Raw genomic sequence first — 22102 nt, 5'->3', positions numbered from 1 at the left:
TTTTTTCATAAACTTATGTAAAAGATTAATAAATTATATATATATATATATATATATTACAACTTATAAAAAAATCACTTAAAAATAATAATTCATAATCATCTTCTAAATAAAAACAGTAAAACATTACAGTAAATTATCTTAGAATAATAAATTTCAAATGATTTCATTTTCAATCAAACAGAGAAGAAATAGTTAGTTCTATTTTTTGTATAAATATATTAGTATCAAAATTAATAACTATAAGCTAATATAATACAAGCTATGTAGTAGTCAAAGTGATTCTAAATAAATTAATAACTAATTATTATTTTAAATAACCACAAATAGATATAAATACCAATACACAAGTAAAAAATAAAAGTAATATAATGAAAACAAATGTTTTCTTCCGTTTTAAACAGTCATCCTCAGGTTTGAAGTACACAGATATAAATGAATGCATTTTTTTAAAAACACGTTCATTTATATCTGTGTTCTTTGAATCTGAAGATGAACTTTTCTTCCAGATATAAATGAATGTGTTTTTAAAAAAATGCATTCATTGACCACCCCTGTATCATTTCAATCTCTTCAAACTGACCATTCTTATCACAGAGTATCCCACAGAAATGTGCAGTGTGTTGATCATCTCTATAAATTGTATTTTAACAAACCTTGGTCTATGTGACTAAATGCAAAAACTTTTGTTTCTGAAATTGAAAATGTCTTGCAAATGAAAAAGTTTTAAATTTACAATATTTTTTCTGACAGCCTTAGAACTGCATAGAATTTGTTTACAATTTTTAATAAAACTTCATGTTTATTGTACTTTATGATTTAAAGTTATTATTCTCCTCTGTTCTTTGTCTTCAACTTCCTGTTTTGTGACTCCCTACTGTTATTTTGATGTCTGGAACTTGGAAGATTATAGAGTACAGGTATATCTCATATAACACGGTTCGAAAATTGGGGATATCCCCCGTAAAAGACAATTTCCAGTTCCTCTCTAACATGACTCGAGAATTTGGAAAATCCTCCGTACAAAATTTCACAATTTTTAAGTACAGACTCCGTTATTTTATATTTTTTCTTCAAGTAAGCATACATGTTGTCTCAAATTTGTCCACAGATCTTAGAATATCTTTACAATTTATTTTGTGCCTTTTGCCAGGTTTACTTTAATGAAAACTGATAGTGCAACTTTTTTCTTCCTTATCCTAGCTTTCATATCATCTGAGTGCTATCGCTGCTTTCAGACTTTACCCTTACTGCGTTTTGTTTTTATAGATTAACCTTTGTATTTAGTAGAGTTTATTTAAATATGTTTAGATAAGTTTTATTAAACTGTTTTTTAGCTGTAGGTAAGTGATCATTCATAAAAATGACACAAACAAAATACAGCAGTATCCAGGTACTCTAACTGTTCCCAACTCAAACAATTTGGTATTCCAACACAAATTCTGGGAAAAATAATTGCTCAGTACTCGACTAAATAAACGAGACTTGCTAGAACAAATTTTTGATTAATAATGTATTTTTATTTTTTCATTTACAAAAATTTTTTATGATAAAAAGCAATGAAGATATTGCTGATATTTCTGATTAAGATGAACATAAAAAATCAGAGTGCTTTTTATAACATTCTATGTAGTGAATGTCATGAAAAAGTCCAGTTTTGTCATGCCATCAACCTTGCTGAGTTTTACACATCCACAAAAAATCATGTTTAAGGGTGATCACAGACAAACACTTTTTGACATATTAAGAGCTTCACTTATGCTCTGCTCAATCATGTTTTACTTTGATATAATATGTGCTGATTTTAGTTATTTATCAAGAATTGTAATAGCGTAATTATACTTTAGAACACCAGAGAGTGAGAGACCAGTGAAAAATTCAATTACTGTACATTGAATGTTAGTTTCCTCTAGAAATAGAAACAGGACATCAAACTAAAAAAAAAAAAAAATCAAAGGAGCTAAGTTTAAAGGAGAAAGTAGAAGTTATAAAGTTTATGGATAACAGTAGTCAAAGGAAAGCTACAGACTATTTTAAAATAAGTAAAACAATTGTATTAAACATTTTAAAGTGAAAAGAAAAATACACAGAATATTGAAACAGAAAATGAAAACCTATTTTGAAAGCAAAAAACAAAACAACTATAAAATTAATGTAGCTACTTTAGGATGGTTTTAAAAAATGCACACTGTAAATGCACAAATACAGGGTGTCAAATAAGTTACTAACAATTTTGACTGAAAATTTAAAAAAATCAGGGATTTGTTGCATCAACATGAAACTTGATGAGAATACTATTGAGACCAAAGGTAATTAGTAGATGAGGTTTTTAAAGCGCTCTCCTTTGCAGGCAATACAGGACCATAATTGATGCTTGAAACCAGTGACCACATTCGCCAGAATTTCATCAGGAATGGCTCGAATCTCGGCTTTGGTAACGGATTCAAGCTGTTTGAGGTTGGTAATAGGGTTCCGATAAATCCTATCCTTGAGATATCCCGATAGGAAAAATCCATGGGATTGAGGTCCGAGGAATAAGGTGGCCACGAAATTCCTCTTCTGCTGCTTTCTGGGAACCCTTTAGCAATCACCCTTGACCCGAAATGTCATTGTAAGATGTTGAAGACATTTTCAGTTCGATGACAAGAAGCTTCAGTTTGTATGAACCACATTTTGTTGACACTATCCTCATTGTAGGCACTGGAAAGGAAGTGGTCAGTCAAAATGCCCTTGTAGACTTCACTGCTGCCTGTTGTGGTCATGAAATAAGGTTTGATAACAAAATCCTCACAAAGAGCTGCCCAAACAGTGAGTATCTTAGGAAAAAGACGCTTTGCAATGACAAACTTGGGCTTTTGGCTTCCCCAAAATCTGTGTTTGTCTGTTGATGTATCCATCAAAATGAAAATGAGCCTCGTCAGAAAACCACACGTTTTTCTAGTTGATTCCACCATTGTCAATTCTGTCTATGATTTCATTAGCGAAAGCCAATCTCCCCTCAATTGCTTCTTTACTCAGTGGTTAAGCGGTCTGAATCTTGTATAGGAAGAGGCGAAAGTCTTTTTTTGACAATTGTTCAGACTGTCTCATGGCTTGTTCCCAGGGCCGGATTTGAGGCGATTGGAACAATTCATGTCAATCAGGCCCAGCGCTTGAAGGGGCCCCGCAGGACATCAAAATTTATATATTTAAAAATAGTTTCAAATTACAGAATAGATTAAATAGTTTAGCAATCATGTCGATTGAGAGTCAAGAAATAAGCCAGTTGGGTTTTGATACTATTTTAGAAGATTTTACAGAACAAAAACTTCGGAACATATAAAACAACTCTTTATAGGTTTATATTCAATAAAATTCAGTTATATTCATTCATCAACACACCATAAATTTTTTGCCATGAAAAATCGTCTACAGTTATATTCATTTAAAAATATAGAAATACTAAAACATATCTATGTATGTTTATATTCAATAAAATGTAGTTGTATTTATATTTGGCACAGGTTTTTTAATGTAGAAATTTGCCTACCTTAAGGTTCATGACTTTTGATTTTTATAATTAAATTTTGAATTTTGTTTTNGTAAACATTAAAAAAAAAAACATAAAAGTGATGATTCATTTGTTCTAATACAAAATATGTATTCAAATATTTAGAGAAATTATTAGCGAAATGACATTTATTGCAGAATTTCAGGATTCAAATTAACTTGATTTTTATAATTAAATTTTGAATTTTGTTTTAAATAAATATTTAAAATCTATATTTCAATATGTAAATTAACTGTTAATTAATTTTGTTATTTAAAGTTTGAGAGACTCCACAAAAAACATTCAATTGGGCCTCACACCTATTGAATCTGGCCCTGCTCGTTCCTAACCTTTGGCCCAATTTTTAGACACTGATGTTTGAATCTTTATCAACTATGCCTTGATATTCCTCTCTGACCTTGATGACCTGTCCTGGCATCATCATCATCCTTTATGTTGCCTGTTCTCTCAAATTTCTTGATTAAATTGGTAACCACACCTTTTGTTGGCTTTGGCTTGTTTTTGAAAGTTGTTGACCACATCTGCAGTAGCACAGTGGGTTTTTCTTCACATCTGTACCAATGTTCAATAAAAAAGAATGCATTCATCTAGTGAATATTTGCTCATTTTTAAATTTTTCTAAAAATTGGCATGTCAACACTAAACAATTACCTTTGTTTACAAGATGGTGGCTGCAAGATATCAGCACCCTTGGATGGGTAGTTAAAAAGTTATCCTCAATCAAAGTTGTTAGAGACTTATTCGACACCCTGTATCCGTTTCAATGCTTCAAGAAATGGCAAAAATGTTTGCAACTGACTTTCATGTTGAAAAACTTGTTGCTTCAAGTCATTGATTAGAAAAGTTTAAGACATGGAACAGACGATTGCAAAAAGTTTTGTGTGGCTAAGCCAATGAAACTGACATAGAAGCAGAATATGAATTTAGGACTAAATTTTTCCAATTTTTATCAGGATTTAAGGAGAAAGACATTTTCCCCCATCAGAATCAGGGCTTTAAAATCAGTAGAAAAGGGTCCCAATTCTGACTCATAAAATTTTAGAGTCCAACTCCTGCCTCTAAATAATAATTTAAAATACACTGTAGTTTGATTACATTAACCCAAATGGCATTTTATCATTATCAAATGAATCATAAAGATACTTTTTAAGCATTTTTTTTAAGTGAATCACCTAGAATTCCTATCAAAATTGTAAGTACTTATCTTTTTTCATAAAGTTTTTCATTATCACCATTATCATCTTTAACTTCAATCATATATTGACACAAAATGCTTCCCATCTGTGGTTATAATAAAGTATTCAAAAACAATAAATTTAACCTGAGTTTTCTTAGCCATTTTGTATGGTTGGTTGACAATAAAAATTTAGAATTAGCTAACACAGAATATATTTGAATATAACTTTCTGAAAAGGAAATCAACAGTAATTAGTAATCTGCAAAGAAAAATCATGAAAAGGGAATCAACATAAAATATGACCTTGTATTACAGGTGGTTCCTATAATGCAAGATACGAGATTATATACAGCTTCTAATAGAAGTGTCAAAGTACAAAATAAAAAAACAGGAGTCAGAGTAGAAATCGGTCTATTTTTACTAACTCTGATTCCTCTAGCAAAGAATTTGCTTCAGACTCCATCTCTACAGCTCTGTTCAGAACTAGACATTTAACTTTATTTTGTGTTAAACGTTAAAACACACTTCAGTTTACAGTGTTCACACTTATTTTAGCAGTGATTTTCATTTTCTTCTCATCATGCTGTGTTTTAAATATGTTTAAAAAATGTTATTCTTTANTGTAGTGATTGCAGTGCCCCTGGTGGTAACATTTGTCTCTAGTTGATTCTAGCAACGAGCGAAGATAGGAAGTCGAAAGACCAGTTAATCTACCGACTCTGGTCATGCTAACAAATATACGGGATCTGGCTATCCTTGTAGTTTAAAGTCCTTGGATCTGTTGAGACTATTTTGTAGTAAGAATTTAAAAAAATCATATTTTTGTTTTATTATTTAACTGGGATTTTCTGTAGTAAAGATAAATGCTGTAATGATTAAGTAATTCAGCAAAAATAAACATGTTAGAGTAAATTGAGAATACAGTCATACCCCGACTTACGCGAACCTGGAGTTACGCGATTTTCAAATCTCGTCGATTCATCTTTTGTTTGAGCGCCACGCAACTCTTGATTATTCACTCTCCCCCACACTATTGTCCAGCTTACATGTTCGGACGTGTCGCGCGGAATCGACGNTCAGTTTACAGTGTTCACACTTATTTTAGCAGTGATTTTCAGTTTCTTCTTGTCATGCTGTGTTTTAAATATGTTTAAAAAATGTTATTCTTTATTATTTAATTTATTTTTTATACTTTAAATTATGTTTCTTATATGTTGGAACACTTTCAAATATCCATTCCATGATGTATTTGAAATAGAATATAAAGCTGGTCTAAATTAGACTGAAAGTAATTACTCGTAATAAAATTGTCGCTGGTAATGGGTGTTTGATATTTATACATTTAGAATATTTTTAAGACATAAAACTATATATTTTTAGCTGTTGGAAACAATTTTCCATAATAAGGAGATTTACATTGATGTACTATCCATTATATGAATATTTTACTGCATATGGTTTTTAGCACATAGAAAAACCGTCGTTAAATGTTAGAAAACATCTGCTCTTTTTTGTCAGGAAAAGACAAGATCTGTAATAAAGAACTGAAGAGGAGCAGAAGCATTTTCCTGCATAATAAAGTTGGCACAGTCAATTACTGATGTGTTCTTTGATGTATACTAGTTCTTTTCAACAAAATTTATGCTTATCACTAAAAGACAAGACGACAATGATTCAAAAAAACACCATTCAAATATTATAAAAAGATACCCCACAATATTTTGATAAATTTTCCTTGAGGAATTGAAGGTACATCAAAAGAATGCAAGAACCAATTTTTGTTACAAATGCTTTTCTAATGAATAAATGTTAGAAATGATTGTTCTGATAGGTACTGTACATTGATGAAATAATATAAACATAGAGTCAAGAAAGAGATGCCAGTAAAGCAGATATGTTGCAATCCTGTAGAAAATTAATTAGAATTAATTTTCAATTAAATAATTCAAATAGTTTAAAAATGTCTGGAAGAAAAAACTTAATACATTAATATATTAAGATTATAGATGAGACTCTTCATATAAATAAATTTTAAGAAATTTTATTGACTGAATACTAATGAAGTAAATTATGAATTATTATTCAGAATCATATTTCATAAATTAAGTAATATTTTTATATATTGGTAATTATATTTCTGCATGACAATTGCACTCTATTCTTTTTTCAACCCAACCCAAATCATTTTTTTATTCTTTGCTGTGATAATAAATGTAAGTTTTGTAGAAAAATAGACAATTTATAAGACAAGATGTGATTAATATTATAGAAAAAAGTGAAGAATATGATCTATGAATACTATTATTTGTTTAATAAAGTTTTATTTATTTGAAATTAAAGAATGTTAAAACATGTGTAAGACAATTTCTGAGTAAGTTTTTGGAATTCTATCCTCATAATAAAACATAAAAATAAAATTCATATTATTCATTCATTACAAATATGAAAAATTAAATTTACTCATTACATTTAATAAGTCTTCCTCTGTTCAAAATTACAGTTTATTATAAGATTTAAAACAAAATAAAATTCCAAATTCATTAAAGATTAGGTGTTTGACTTTCTGATTATCACAATGTTATTTACATTACAGTCATGTAAAAGTAATAAATCTTATGAATTAATTTAAAATAATGGATATGGTATTCACCTCCTTCTCAGCAACTACAACTAATTATATCAACACACCCGAATTCTTTGCCAAATATAAATTATTTTATTTCTCTAATGTTTTCAACCTACTTAATATAGGCCATCTTCAGGCTTATGATTAAACCATTCCAAAATGGAACACGTCATTTTTCGAATACTTTTATTTTAAATTTAAAAGATTTACAATAATTGTATATATTAAATTAATGAAAGGGCTCCAATGGTTTATAATTTGCTTAGAAATGACAAAGATACAATCAAACAGGAAGAACAAGATACCATATAAAAACGATCAATTAGGCCTGAACAAAGACTATATAGGTGTCACCAACAGGAATTTCATCACAAGGTTTAAAGAGCATATATACGAAGTAAACAAAGGGCACTATACTACAGCACTATCCAGAGTAGCACAAACAGATGGTTTGGTTGTTGAATGGAATGAGGCTAAGATTGTTAGACCAGTGTACTCACCGTTTTTAGCAATGACCGTGGAAAAGTTTGAGTTATATAGACCCAGCCTTACTGGCAAGTGTTTAAACCACAAAGATGCCACAGATTACCATCGGCATGGAAATTTATGATAAAAAATAATGCAGTAAAATATAATACATAATGTGTACTCGATTGATATAATTATGTATATTGTGTTGGTATATTTGTATTTTATTTTATTCCATGTANTCGTTTCGACCTCCACCAAAGCTTATCTGTGCTTGTCGACATACACCGGCGATTGTTCGAATGTATAATAATATAACAAAATATTCGGTCTTTCACCGACGTATTTTGTATGTGTCGACATTCACCGGAGAATATCGACATTCTCTAATTTCGGTCTTTCACAGTAACATATACATAGATGAACCTGTTAGGAAATTGTTGCAAAATTTCAATGTTGCAAAAAGTTTTTTTATTCTCTTAATAGAGAGGTTGCGGCCGAAGTTTTCATCTCTAAAACGTGAACGTCAAACGTCGAGCGCCGCTATCTTGTAAGCGGCGCTCGACGTTCGACGTTCACGTTTTAGAGATGAAAACTTCGGCCGCAACCTCGCTAATAATTTATACAAAACGATAGGAAAACTTCAAATCTTTAGAGCACGATATATCGGGAAAGAAATCATCGGATTCGGAAACAAAAAGCTTACTGACATATGCAGACCTATCCCATCTATCGAAACTTCGTTCCAGCCTGCCTAAAAATATAAAAATTCAGCTAACAAAAATCTCCTTTGTGTAATTTATGCAAGCGGTCGCTAATCGGTGGTTAGTGGACTACTGATGGTCCTCCAAAAAATTTTGGTAGTCCGTTCAGAAATTTGGACATTGATCAATTCAAAGTTATGCGAAGTATTACGAAAGAAATGCCAAATGCTTGATTGCTTTTTCTCACTCCTTGGAGTTTTTTATTCGCATCTATAACCAATCACGAAATGACTGTTATCAGTAAATAATAATATCAATAAATCAATAATTAATAAACAATAAATAGTGAGTGCAATTGCCGTTCTTCGTGGAAAAGAGCCAAGAATCTATAAACTTATTTCAAACAAGCAGCAACTTCACACTAATTTGTTATAATTAAACAATCGAATTTCGTATTAATAAAGTAAAATGAAACTTTTATGATCATTATTATACAGATGTTTGTATCGTTTAAAAAAATTATGATACTGGTCCGCAGAATTCAAAATTGTGAATTTAGTGTTCCTGAGATCAGAAAGGTTGGCGACCGCTGATAAAGGCTATATGTACTGTACATGATGATGGTGACGGCGATGACTTCACAGCCGAGATAACGCTTGCTATAGAATCACTTGTAGAGTCATAAAGGTAGGCCTGGATCACGTGAACAAACTCAAGTAGTTTTACAATGTAATAGACACAGATGGTACAAAGCTAGACCAACATGTAAGTACGTATGGTGAGAAGCAGAGTGAAACTATTTTGGACACCTCTGCTGGATTCTTGACTGATCTCATCAATTTTATTTACATCAATTTCCAAATTGCGGAATTATCTGACATATTAAGAAAAAAAATAAACACAAAATCAAGAAACGGACAGTAAAAATGAGGAACAAAAACTCTCCAACAACAATATGAAGAAGATGCCGTTGAAGAATATAAAATCTTTTGAAAACCCAAGAAACTAACGATCACAGTGAACAATTATTACGTAAAACTTATGAATCATTTTCAAATGACATTGATGAATGGCTAGAAGTTTTAACGCTAAAGATGAAAAATATTTAAATTAGAAACAACCCTCATCAGAATATTGAATTTATACATGAGGCAAAAAAAAAAAAAGAATTTCAAGTACTGTACAGTACAAGGCAAAAAAAAAAACATTACAAAAAGCTCGCATAAAACAGCATTTATGGAAGAAAAGTGTAATGGAGTAATTGTTAATAGAGAAAGGCTTATTTACAGAAGAAAAAATAAGTCTGTATATTGCTATGTATGTAAATTGTTTTCTAACAAAAATACAGAATTTTCACAAAAGCAGGGTTTTGACAATTGGAAAACATACACGGTAGGTTAAAAGATCATGAAAATTTGATTGACCATAGAACTTATCTAGGTACATTTATTGCTAAATCAAATTTGAAGGGTCGAATTGATGTACAAATCAACAACCAATGGAATACGGAAAAACTGTATCGGAGAGAAGTATTAAAAAGGATCGTCTCAACAATAATTTTTTTGTCTAAAATGGCTTGGCATTTTATGGCTCAACAACTAAATTATTTGAGTCGAATAATGGAAACTATTTAAGTGCACTACAGTACCTTAGTGAATTTGATCCTTTCTAAGCAAGCCATTTGATAAAATATAAAAAAAAACCGGTTCTGGGCACGTCAACTATTTGTCCCCAATAATCTGTGACGAATTTGTTAAAATTATGGCGGAGAAATCAAGGAGCACTATTTTAAATGAACTAAAAGAAGCAAAATATTATTATTTAATATTAGATTCAACGCCTGATGTAATTCACGTTGATCAGATGACAATAATAGTTAGCTATGTTTTGGCAAATGGTAGCCCTGTTGAGCGATTTTTAAATTTTATTCCTATTTTTTCGCATACTGCTGACTGTTTAGAGGAATCGGTTGTAAGTTATTTGGATAGTTTAATTAAAAGTCGATATAAAAAATTGCAGAGTCCAAAGCTATGACAACGCGTCGAATTTATCTGGCAAGTACAATGGTCTTCAAGCAAAAATAAAAAGTTACAGTGAAAGCGCTTATTATGTTCCATGCAGCAGTCATTCTTTAAATCTTGTAGGTAATGTTGCTGCAGATTGTTGTCCATTGGCAGTTAGATATTCCAGTACTATTCAAAATATTTACACTTCTTTGTTGCGTCGACATACCGATGGAATTTAGTAAAAAATCTTTTCCAAGAGAACAATAAACCGCTTACTATTAAACCTATTAGTGACACTAGACGGTCAGCAAGAGAGGATGCTATTACAGCCATTATCAATAGATTCAATGAAATTAAATCAGCACTTCAAAAATTAAAAAAAGACGTGTCTCAAAAAACAGTAACCCAAATAGAAGCAAGAGGTTGATATATGATAATATGAAAAGTTTTGAATTTTGCTTAATAACTGCGTTGTGGAACAAAATATTAAATAGAATTAATGCAACAAGCAAATTGTTGTAAGAAATAACTGGTAATTTAAATGTAGCTTGCACTTTATATGAGTCTTATAGGATTTGTTCAGGAATTAAGAAACGATTTAGATTCTATTGAAAAACAAGCTAAACAATTATATGGCCTCATTTAGCATGCCAATTATGAGTTCGGCCAGGCTTACAATGGGGCGGCCGGTTGGTAAAACCGACGTGTCCGTACGGACCACCCCCGGAAAATTCCTGGGGATATTTCCATTCCGGATTTTCCAGAGCGGTCAAAGCTGCCACCTTGATCGCTCGGTCATCCGGCCGTTAACTCTTACAACTTATCACTATAGATATTCAAAGTTTAATATATACTGTATATTTAAAATTTTATTTCATACATGCAAGAAATCACAGTATTATGCCTTCTAATATAAATTATAGAGCTAATATATGGGCTTTAAAAGAAGTCAATTGTACTCATATATTAGCTACTTCAGCTTGCGGTTCTTTAAGAGAAGAAATTCATCCTGGGGATTTAGTATTTCCTGATCAATTTATTGATAGGTGAAGTTTTAGATGTATTAAATTAAATGTTAATTTATTTTAAAAAATAGTTATTTATAATTATCTATAATACAAATCTTTCAGAACAACCAAAAGAGCTAGCACTTTTTATGATGGTTCTCCATCTTCTCCACTAGGTGTATGCCACATTCCAATGCACATGCCATTTTGCTCTGATACAAGAAAGGTAAAATAATATTGTTACAATTAAGTATTAAGATAAAATACATTTATTTACTTCCTAATTTCATAATAATATAAAATTTTGAATTACTAAAACTTTGCAATTAATCTAATTTCAAATTAATTTTAGTAATTATATTTTTAACACATTTATTTTTAATTAGATTATTCTGTGTAAAAAATTATTTTAAGAGGAGAAAATTATTGATAATATTCCATAGATAACTTCTATAGAATGGTTTNTTCATCAATATTCCATTACACTTCAAATTCTTATATTAAAAGAAAATGCTTGAAAAAAAATCATTGAAAATGATCAAAAACATTTGTGTTTGAAGAGAAAAATAAAACTGTTGCTGATTTAAGTTTTTTGTAAATTATTTTTATATCTTTAAGTTGGTTTATAGACAAATTGATCTGTATTACTTAATTACTAATAACTGAGAAATACAGTAATGAACTTTCTGAATTTCTGCAATAATAAAGTTATGACAAATGTTTACTTTTTCAAACTTTTTAAAACTGCATTCCAATTACTCTGTAAATATATGAGATTTACTATAAAAGACATTAGGAATTAAATTTCTGGCATCTTTTAAGTCTAATCTCACATATTTGCTATCATGTTCACAACATCAATCTTCTAAATTAAATCAAAGTAGAATTGTAGATTTATATCCTAGGAACCTAGAGTATTTTTCTTAAGAGAATATTAATTTAAATACAGTAAGCATACTTTCAAAAGAAAAATAAATTTATTTAAAAACATTAATGATTTTTCAAATTATAAACTTTTGTTACAATAATAAAAACATCTAAACACCAAAGCCAGCAAATAATGTATTTAAATAGAAAAACATTTTCTTCATTTTAAATGGTCATCTTCAGGTTAAGAGATATGCAGATAGAAAGCAATGTGTATTCTCAAAATAGAACACCACTACAAATTTAAAAACTGAAACTGTTATGAAATGATATTGTCACTGTGGATGTGTGCAATTTCAATTTTTAAATTTGTAGTGGTGTTCTATCTTTAGAATACATATTTCTTTCCATCTGCATATCTTCTAACCTAATGATGAACATTTAAAATGGAAGAAAACATTATTTTTGTTTAAATGTGTACATTATATGCTGGGTTTTTGGTGTTTATGTGTATTTATTACTAAATTACACCAGTATTGTGGTAGAGACTGTTTTATTACAATAATTCGGAATAATTTCAAATGTATAATAAGGTAATTAAAAGTAAACATTAAAAAAAAAAACATAAAAGTGATGATTCATTTGTTCTAATACAAAATATGTATTCAAATATTTAGAGAAATTATTAGCGAAATGACATTTATTGCAGAATTTCAGGATTCAAATTAAAAATAAGTAAATTACAACAAAAGCTCAACTTAAAAATTTAATTTGACTTACCTCTTCATTATATAATTTACTAAGCTCCTTCTTAATGGGATCAATTAATTGAATCTGTCNTACAAAATGACCTCCAAACAACGGCCAGTTTTTATGTTCCCAACAGTGGCCATTATTCAGAGGTTGGACTGTATAAGGAACTTTGTGTAAACAGCGTAGTTACAAAACATACAAAAAAAAAAATTTATTCAAGACTTTTCTTCTAATATTCGAAATTCTACTGTCAACTTTTATATTTTCAAACTTTATAGTGTAATATTACTGGATGATTTCGAGTTGGCACAATTCTGATAAACAAAAATAAATAAATAAATAAATAAAACTGATTGCTTTGGATAGCCAAGACTTTTCTTCTAATATACGAAATTCTACTGTCAACTTTTATATTTTCAAACTTTATAGTGTAATATTACTGGATGATTTCGAGTTTGTACGAATCTTGATTACGTCTGGCTATAATTTAATATTGTAATTTTGCATGGAGGTAGGCATTAGGTGCTGTCTTGTGATAAGGGTGCAACTATGCGGACCCAAATTTAGTAGCAAGTGTGAAGTTGTGAGTGATATAGTTCTCACAAAGAAAAACATGCATGAGCGAGAAATCTTGCCGGCATGAGCAAATTTCCGGTTCTCACACATATCTGATGGGGTTTGATATTTATCGCCTCTCGCCTCTTCTCGCCACGTATTCTTGCTCGCTCGCATCTGCATAGTCTCACCCTAAGTTTATGGTGTGATATAATCCAGCCTTATTGGGTTGATGGTTGTTTATGTTTGTACAAATATAGAAAAATTTTTGTTTTTATTCTTAATTTCAAATATTTTATGAATTATTATCTATTGAGTGAGTTTTATAATCTGGAAAGAATTTTTTTTTAATAAAAGTATTAGCATCCTGAATTTGTCATTTGTTTTTAAGTAAATTAAGTAATAAATTAAAATTTATTAAAATATCTTGAATTATATGAATTGAGAAATTTATAGCATGAAATTTGAAATTTAGAGCATGAAAAATTTATTTGGTAAAAATAAAGCAATAAAGCTATTTGAACACTGCATGCAACTTTGTATGGTACATTCCCAGGTCATGTTGAGTGGCATTATTTTTCAGCAAGGTCAAAAAATACAGTATTGCTATTTGAAAATTCCTAAGCAAAATTTGTTTGAATATAACTTATAGAATATGGGTTAAAATGTTGCAATTATTATTATTATTTTGTTTTTCTTTTTGAAAACTACAAGAAATGAAATAGTCTTTAATATGAGCTTCCATGAATTTGTCCACACGTCGTCATCATACCTACAGATTACTTTGTTGTAACTCTATTAGTGCTCTCAAAATAACTGTGTTATTACCTTTTTGAAAAATAATGAGAAAGTAAAAAATTTGTTATTGTAGAATACAAGTGACATTTACAGTTGAAATCAAATTGAAAATAGTTAACAAATATGTCATTCTCATATAACATGAAAAGCTGACGTGATGGACTCATTTGCATACAGATAGGGGAGAACAAGTCATTTGCAATGTAAATCTGTTGTTAATAACTAAATCCAAAACTAAATTCTAAAAACAAGAAGGTTAAATAAAAGAAGAGAAGGAAACAAATTAGATCTTTGGCTATGACTTAGTTTGTCCCTATGGTAATGATCCTTTCCCTGAAAACTTCAGGTAAAGCTGCTTTCCAAATCTTGGCTGTTTATATTGTACAAATTTGCATAAGCCAGACTGACATTTCACATTGTGTTTTAACACTTTTGTTTTAACAGATGTCTGTACTTACAACTGAATTATCTGTGTTTTTATTTACTATTATTTTATTCTTAATTTTTATCATTTTTGGTTATGTTGTGCCTTATCTACCTATATTTTGTTTTATTGTTTTTTGTTTCTTAGTTTATGCACTGACCATTATTATTTCACTTTTATTTTTTTATTTATTTCAAATATTGTTAATTTTAAAATATCTATCAATTTTTATTAAAGAAATGTTTGAATCTGTAATGTTGGTCAGTTAGATTCAAAAAGTTATGTATGAACAGTTGTTTTGTTTGAATTGTCAGAACATCAAACATTGTTGATCTGAAGATGGAGTTGAAAATCCCAAAAAGCATTTAATCCAAATATACCAACTCTTTTAATGCTTTTGGGTTTCTTTTTAACATTTATACCTTTTATAAATTTTTAAACGAAAGAATTCAACTTTTGTTTTTATTTTTTACACAATTTACATTCCTTACTTTTGTACACTTCACATTTCTCATTTGAAATTATAATACATTTTAACTGTGTCATTCCATAAGCCATACAATTAGTTGTGACACAATGTAGCACTATGAGTTGTGGGAATATATCAAGTAAAGCAGCATATGGGAGTCCATAAAGCTAACATCCATAATAAGCTAAGTCCATAATAAAGTCCAAAATTTTGAGACTTATCCAGGGCTTTGGAGTTAGTAGACCAAGCCCCCAATACCAACAGAATTTAGAAGGTCCAACTTGACTTATCTATTAGTAAAAACTTAGAATATACTTTGGTTATATTAACCCAGCATAGCATTTCATCACTACAAACTGAATTTTACCCATTCTTAAACAATTTTAAAGTAAATCATAGGAATCATGCACTTCTATTGAAATTGAAAGTACTTATTTTTCTTTCACTGTATTTTTTATTATCTTCCCTATCATCATCATCAACTACACATTAACAAACAAAATTATTCCATCTGTAGTTACAGTAAAGTATTCAAAAACATTAAATTTAACCTACGTTTTCTTATTTTGTATGGGTCTTTTGACAATAAAATTTTAAATTAGCTAATGCAGAATGTATTAAAATCAACAATAATTAGTGATATGTAAAGAAAGATCATTAAGTAGAGGGATCATCATAAAATAAGATCATGCGTTACAGGTGCTTGTATAATGCAAGATAGGACGTTAGCACCTCTTGTCAGGAGCATAATATAAAGTACTGTATATAACAAAAAAAAAAAAAGGAATTGTTTCATTTTTTCCAATTCCTTTAGCAATGACTTTTCTTCCACCTCTAACACCATAGTCCTGATCTTATTTCAATATTTATCATAAAAATCTACTCAAAGTAAATCACTTATTTTATTTTAAACATATTTTGGTACTTATGGGTAAGAGGACGCCAGTCAGAAATAGCGATCAAAGTTGCGATTTTGAATGAAAATAACAATAGACTAGTAAATTTAAATCTAAAAAAAAAGAAAATTTACTGATAAGGTTAGGATGATTATAGATATCACCTGTTTGCCATATTTGCCGTATACACTACAAAGCAATTTGCATATTCAAGTGGTTTATCATTAGAATTTGTGAAATTTTGTTATATCTTTATAAATCGTAATTTATTGTTTGATTTAACAATTGTATTAAATTTGACATAAAAAATTGCATTATTCGGAAAAAACACTATTTCCGACTGGCGTCCTCTTAACCCATAAGTACCCATATTTTCCTGCTTTACTTAAAAGCTGTACATAAGTCATGTAAATGGTAGTTTGATTTAATTAAGATTTAAGTCTTTACAAAAATAAGTCACATTTAGACGGTTATGTTTTTTGTATGTGAAAAAATTTTTAAAAATCCAACATTTTGTATATAACAATGAAAAATACTTTTGATATAAAATCTTAAAGAAAATATCATGTGATAAGTAGTTTTATGTTTGTTAAAGTTTCATTAACTTTAAGTTCAAATGTCTTTAAAAATATGTTTAAAGAGCAGTTTTATTTTTATTTACTGTTTTACTTTAAATATTTATATAGCAGCCTAGAAAATTACACATCTTTCATTGATGTCATTATATAAATAAGTTTTCTTTCACAGTTTTACTTTTAAATTTCTGTATAAATTGTTATTTTATTGAGAACAGTACAAAAGCTATAAATTGTTTTAATCAATACAATGGAACCTCTATGTTCATACTATTCGATATTCGTCACATTATGATGATTTATTTTTATTTTTCCATATTTGTTAGTATTTTCTGTATTCGTCATCATTCTCAACACCTGAAGTGGCACTACAATTGCATGCCCACACCAATCTTAGCTAGCTGTAGTTAATCAGTCTGCTTTGTGCAGTCGTCGTGTGTATTGTTGAGATACTGAAAAATAATCAATGAGAGAAACCAAGTTCCAATTGCTCCAAAATGGCACCGAAATGTTGCTATAGTCAACCAAAATACAAATATATTCAATGATAATGTAATTTCCTACTTCAGAGAAGTTTTAAAAAGCAGACAAAAAAAACAACACTGGACAAGTTCTTTATTAATTTAAATCGAGTGCTACTGAATCATCGGCAAAACAGTCTCCATGATCATAATTGGAATTGCCTAATGTTTTAATTGATATGTCTTCTTCTAAACAATAATACTATATTATTAATCTAAATATATAAAATTACTTGTCCTGACTGACTGACTGAGTGATTCATCATCACCCAGAGCAAACCACTGAACCTAAAGAGGTGAAATTTTGTACACAGTTAGGGTATGTCATGAAAACACACACTAAGAAGGGATTTTTCGACACTTTCCTGCGGGGGAGAGGGAAAGGATTAAGGCTTAACCTGAAGAACATCTTTTACTGCACTATTTTAGATGCGATCTTTTGTTTTCAACTATGTTTAGTTTTCATTGAGTACATAGGTGTATTAAATTGATAACATTTCAGACATTGTTATAAACATTTTTATATATTTCAATTTTTTAACCAAATGTTCGAACTGTTTTAAATTTGAATTTGTTATTGCATATTGGTTCAATTATAGAATGATTGTAAATGTTCCAAAAAATTGATCAAATTGAAAACAGTTTATTTGATTCTCAGTGGTAGGTGTTATGTAACAATTACTATCGTTGTTGAAATACTGAATATAAATGGGGTTTGCTTGGAAAATCTGCACGTGCAAAGTCGCTGGTAACAGCTAGTATATATATATATTTATTTATTTATTTATTTATTTATTTGTAATTTGATAGATAAATATATATAATATATATATTATATATATATCACATGAATTACATAATTATAATGAGCACAGTGCAGTTATGTCATATAGTAATGATAGATATTGATGAGACAGATTTTCTTCCTGAGATGATCTTTATAAATTCTTATTGCCTGGGCAAAGCCCAGGCTTCTGGGATGATTCTTGTACTTTTGTGTCTGAATTAAAAAAATAAGTTCCATGTTAGGTTTTGATGATTTTGGTGTCAAAATACTCAGTGGAAACCTGGCATATACATAAATTAATTTCTGGAAAATATAATTAACTCTCAGTTAAGATGTAATAAAAAAAAATGAAAATGTTATGATGTATTTATTAGTGACAACTATGATAAATATATCATTTCAGTTTCATATGTGTAATGAGGACTGAAGACAGGCAAATAGCCTAAACTGCTTATCCTTTTTATAAAATAAAGTATACATAACCATCCAATTGTATTCCTGTATCATATGCACAGAATTGCTATGGAGAACTTATTTCAAAGGAGAAAAATGTCATTTTTTTCTTTCTCGTCAAATCCTTTGTTTATAATGTGTGCTGCTTTTGTATTTGTTGCTGTATCTGGAATCAATCTTCATTTTTCTATAAGGATATTTCAGGAACTTATCTACCATGTAAAAAAGAATTGGTTGTATATAGTCTTAACTTTTGACAAATAAATTTCTATCTTTAAGAGTTTGCAAGAACATTACAGTAAAACATTTATATATCAAAACTTTAAGATTTTTTTTTGTGCACTCAAAATGCAATTGAATAGTTTTATTAGCACTTCATCCTTGAGTTAACTTAAAATTTTGATTTTACATACATAAATATAATAAATATAAATGTATTTGCATGGTATTGCATAATTGTTACAGTACTGAATTTGAAATATTGAGTTAGTATGCAGAGTATACTTTATACAGAATATATATAAATTATACAGTATACTGAATAAATATTGATAGCTTAACTAAAATTTTATTGTTAATCTTATTTTTCTGCTTTAAAGGTTGAATTTCAAAGTAGGAATGTGTTTTTATTTGATATTTCATCCAGTTTTTTTAAGATGGATAATTTTTAAATATCTGGGAATAAAATGATCTGAATAATTCTTGAACTCGGGTGAACATCAGATTTGAAGGACATGACATTTTGTTTTGCTCATCCAAAATGCTCACTTTTAAATGGTTATAAAAGTGTGTTTTTTATTTATATAAATTTGATTTGATGCTGACTATTAATTTTAGTTAAATAAATTTTCTAATAATTACTGTAGATAAAATTTTGAATTTTATTACTTTACGCATTTAACATGTTTGGATGTTTCATTTGGATAAAATGCCTTTTATAATTTACACAAATGTAATGCTTACCTTCAAATTATTATTATTTTTATAACTTTCATGCAACTGAAAAATTTTACCTTAATACAATCATAATGAAATTAAATATCTCAATGTACATCTCAGTTTAAAATTGGTCAGGGTTATCTGGTTTCATTATCAGTAATTCTGAAGTTAACATTTTGGATTTCTAATGGCCTTCTAAATTATTATTACTTCTTTTTGTTAATTATATTAATATTATCTCTCCTTACTTTATTTTCAGTCTGTTCATTTGTTTTTAGGATTAACTTAATAAATTTGTTTAAATTTAAATAATTTTGTTTAAAAAGTTGAAGTAAAATTTTTGGAATTGTTAATATGTTAATTACTGTTCAAATTTTGATTTTATATAAAAGAATTAGTCAAAAATAAATATAATTTATTCATTGTTATGTATATTTGCTCAATGCAAACATAAAATTATTTCATCTTTATTTTTTCACAATAATAGATTTAATATATATAATTGATAAATACTTAAAAGAAAAAGATAACTGATGAAATTAATAAACGATGTTTAAATTAATGAATTTCTGATGATGATAAATGTTATTCTTTTAGCTTATTAAATTATATGAATTGGCAAAAAAAGGATACCTTCTGTTTTCTATATATAGTCAGTTATGATGTATTTTTCAAAAGAATTTATTTACAGCAATAAGAAAATAAGCAAATAAAATTAACCGAAATGTGAAATATGTTAGCTCATCAATATTTCCTTAGTCTTTTGCATAGTGTTACCACCTGTCAGGTTTTCACCCGGACAGTCCGGGAATTAACTCACTGTCCAGGTGAACTATTAATTTTGTCTGGGAATTTCATAGAAATTGTGAAATTACAATGAAACAAAGTTCTTGCAAATATTTTTACAAATTTACACTATTTTAACAGTGAAAGAACTTGCACTTACTGAAACTCATCTGCAATTCTGCCATGTTAGTCTGTTTACGCCAATGTGTGGCCGCAACCTGTTGACCCTTTTTTTTTATTATTTTTTTGCATGTACAATCGTACAAGTCTCTGCATTATCCAATAGAGCTAAGTCATCTGTACCTGTTCTTTCTTAATTTAGGTTGCTCCTACACAAGTCCCTAGTCCCTAACTGTAACTGATTTAGAACCGCCATGCACGTTATTCTTCGCATTGTACAATGACATTGCGCATGCGTCAGAAACTTCTGTTCGAACAAACCTGACCTGCTGTCTGGGTCAGCGATTTTTCAAAAGGTGGCAACACTACTTTTGTATCAACAGCCACCATCACATTCCATCTCTGCTTGCTTATTTACTCTATCCCATCTTTCCTAACTGGCATTGTTATTTCACTTTCATTTGTCCATACCTGAAGATGGTCTGTTAACTGAGTCAAAAATGTTAGCATTTCTTCATCTTCACTTATTGTTAAAAATATCTTCGTTCTTGCCTTTTATGATAAAAGAATGAGAAATCACATTTTTTTATGTACATACTGTTGATACACTTATTTAGCTTTGTTTTCACTCACTGCATCCAGGCACATACAACTTAACATCGTCATTAAACTTATCCATTAACAAGGCACATGATCCATATGTGGGAAATGAAAATTCCAGGATTTTGTTGTAATACATGACATTTGTTAGAATATCTCCGGAGTACGTATGAAAGTCTGTGTGGGCATTAATTGCAATGACAACTAATATTGAACCACACTTCCAGAACTGTCTTTACAAAATGTTTTTTGTAAAGTTTTTTAAGCCAATATGTATTGTGAATCAGTTGGGACTTAAATGAGAACTTTTGTTTGAAAAGCATTGTGGCATATGGATTTTGAATCCAGTTACAATGTTCCTGACAATTTATTTGGGCCTTTTATTGAGAAAACATCAAAGAAATAACTGGTCATCTTATATAAAGATAATCTTCAAGAAGTACTCTAAATCACTGCTAGGGAACAGTACATAAATGTGTTGAAGTATGAAGCAAGATGCTATGATATTAGGTTCAATGATTTCTTGTATTTAAGAGCAAGTAATGCAAACCTTTGTCAATTTGGTTCCCAGATATTCAGGAACAGATCAAGCTATTTTGTCTTAAATATAAGTATACAGGGTGTCCATAAAGTCCATGTGCAATTTAAAAAATTTATAACTATTAGTATTTATTATAGGAAAAATCTGTAAAAAGTATTAGAAAGCTTAATGTACCTAGTTTTAAGTAAAATTATTTAGTAATGGATTGGAACTCCATTAATTTTTGTTTTATGGGGACATGTGAAAACAATAGTGTATGCAACTAAACCTCAATCATTAGAAGACTTGAAAGCTAAAATAACTAATGGGATTTCAGGCATTACTGTAAATCAGTTGGCAAATGTTTTTAAAGAACTACAAAATCGTATTACCTTTTGTATTACTAATGATGGAAACTTAATAAAATTCAATAAAACAATAAAAAAAAATATATAGAGTTTCTTATTTTCAATACATTTATATAAATATAATGTAGTATTC

The 22102-nt window shown here is 29.1% G+C and overlaps 1 protein-coding gene across 1 annotated transcript in view; it reads right to left on the bottom strand.

Annotated features, from left to right (window-relative positions):
- Nucleotides 1–20546, bottom strand: part of LOC111622307 (WD repeat-containing protein 20-like) — a 68049-nt gene extending 47503 nt beyond the window's left edge. Inside the window, exons 1-2 of the mRNA XM_023364667.1 lie at nt 20522–20546; nt 13186–13313 (exon numbers count right to left, since the gene is read on the bottom strand). Coding sequence (XP_023220435.1) covers nt 13186–13313; nt 20522–20546 — 153 coding nt within the window. The remainder of the gene's footprint in view (nt 1–13185; nt 13314–20521) is intronic.
- Between the last annotated feature and the right edge of the window lie 1556 nt (nt 20547–22102).

The sequence above is a fragment of the Centruroides sculpturatus genome, unplaced genomic scaffold (genome assembly GCF_000671375.1).
Source record: "Centruroides sculpturatus isolate CEXI.00-Female unplaced genomic scaffold, Cexi_2.0 scaffold337, whole genome shotgun sequence".
Lineage (NCBI taxonomy): Eukaryota > Metazoa > Arthropoda > Arachnida > Scorpiones > Buthidae > Centruroides > Centruroides sculpturatus.
Note: the sequence above shows the minus strand (reverse complement) of the source record. Positions and strands in the feature narration are given on the sequence as shown.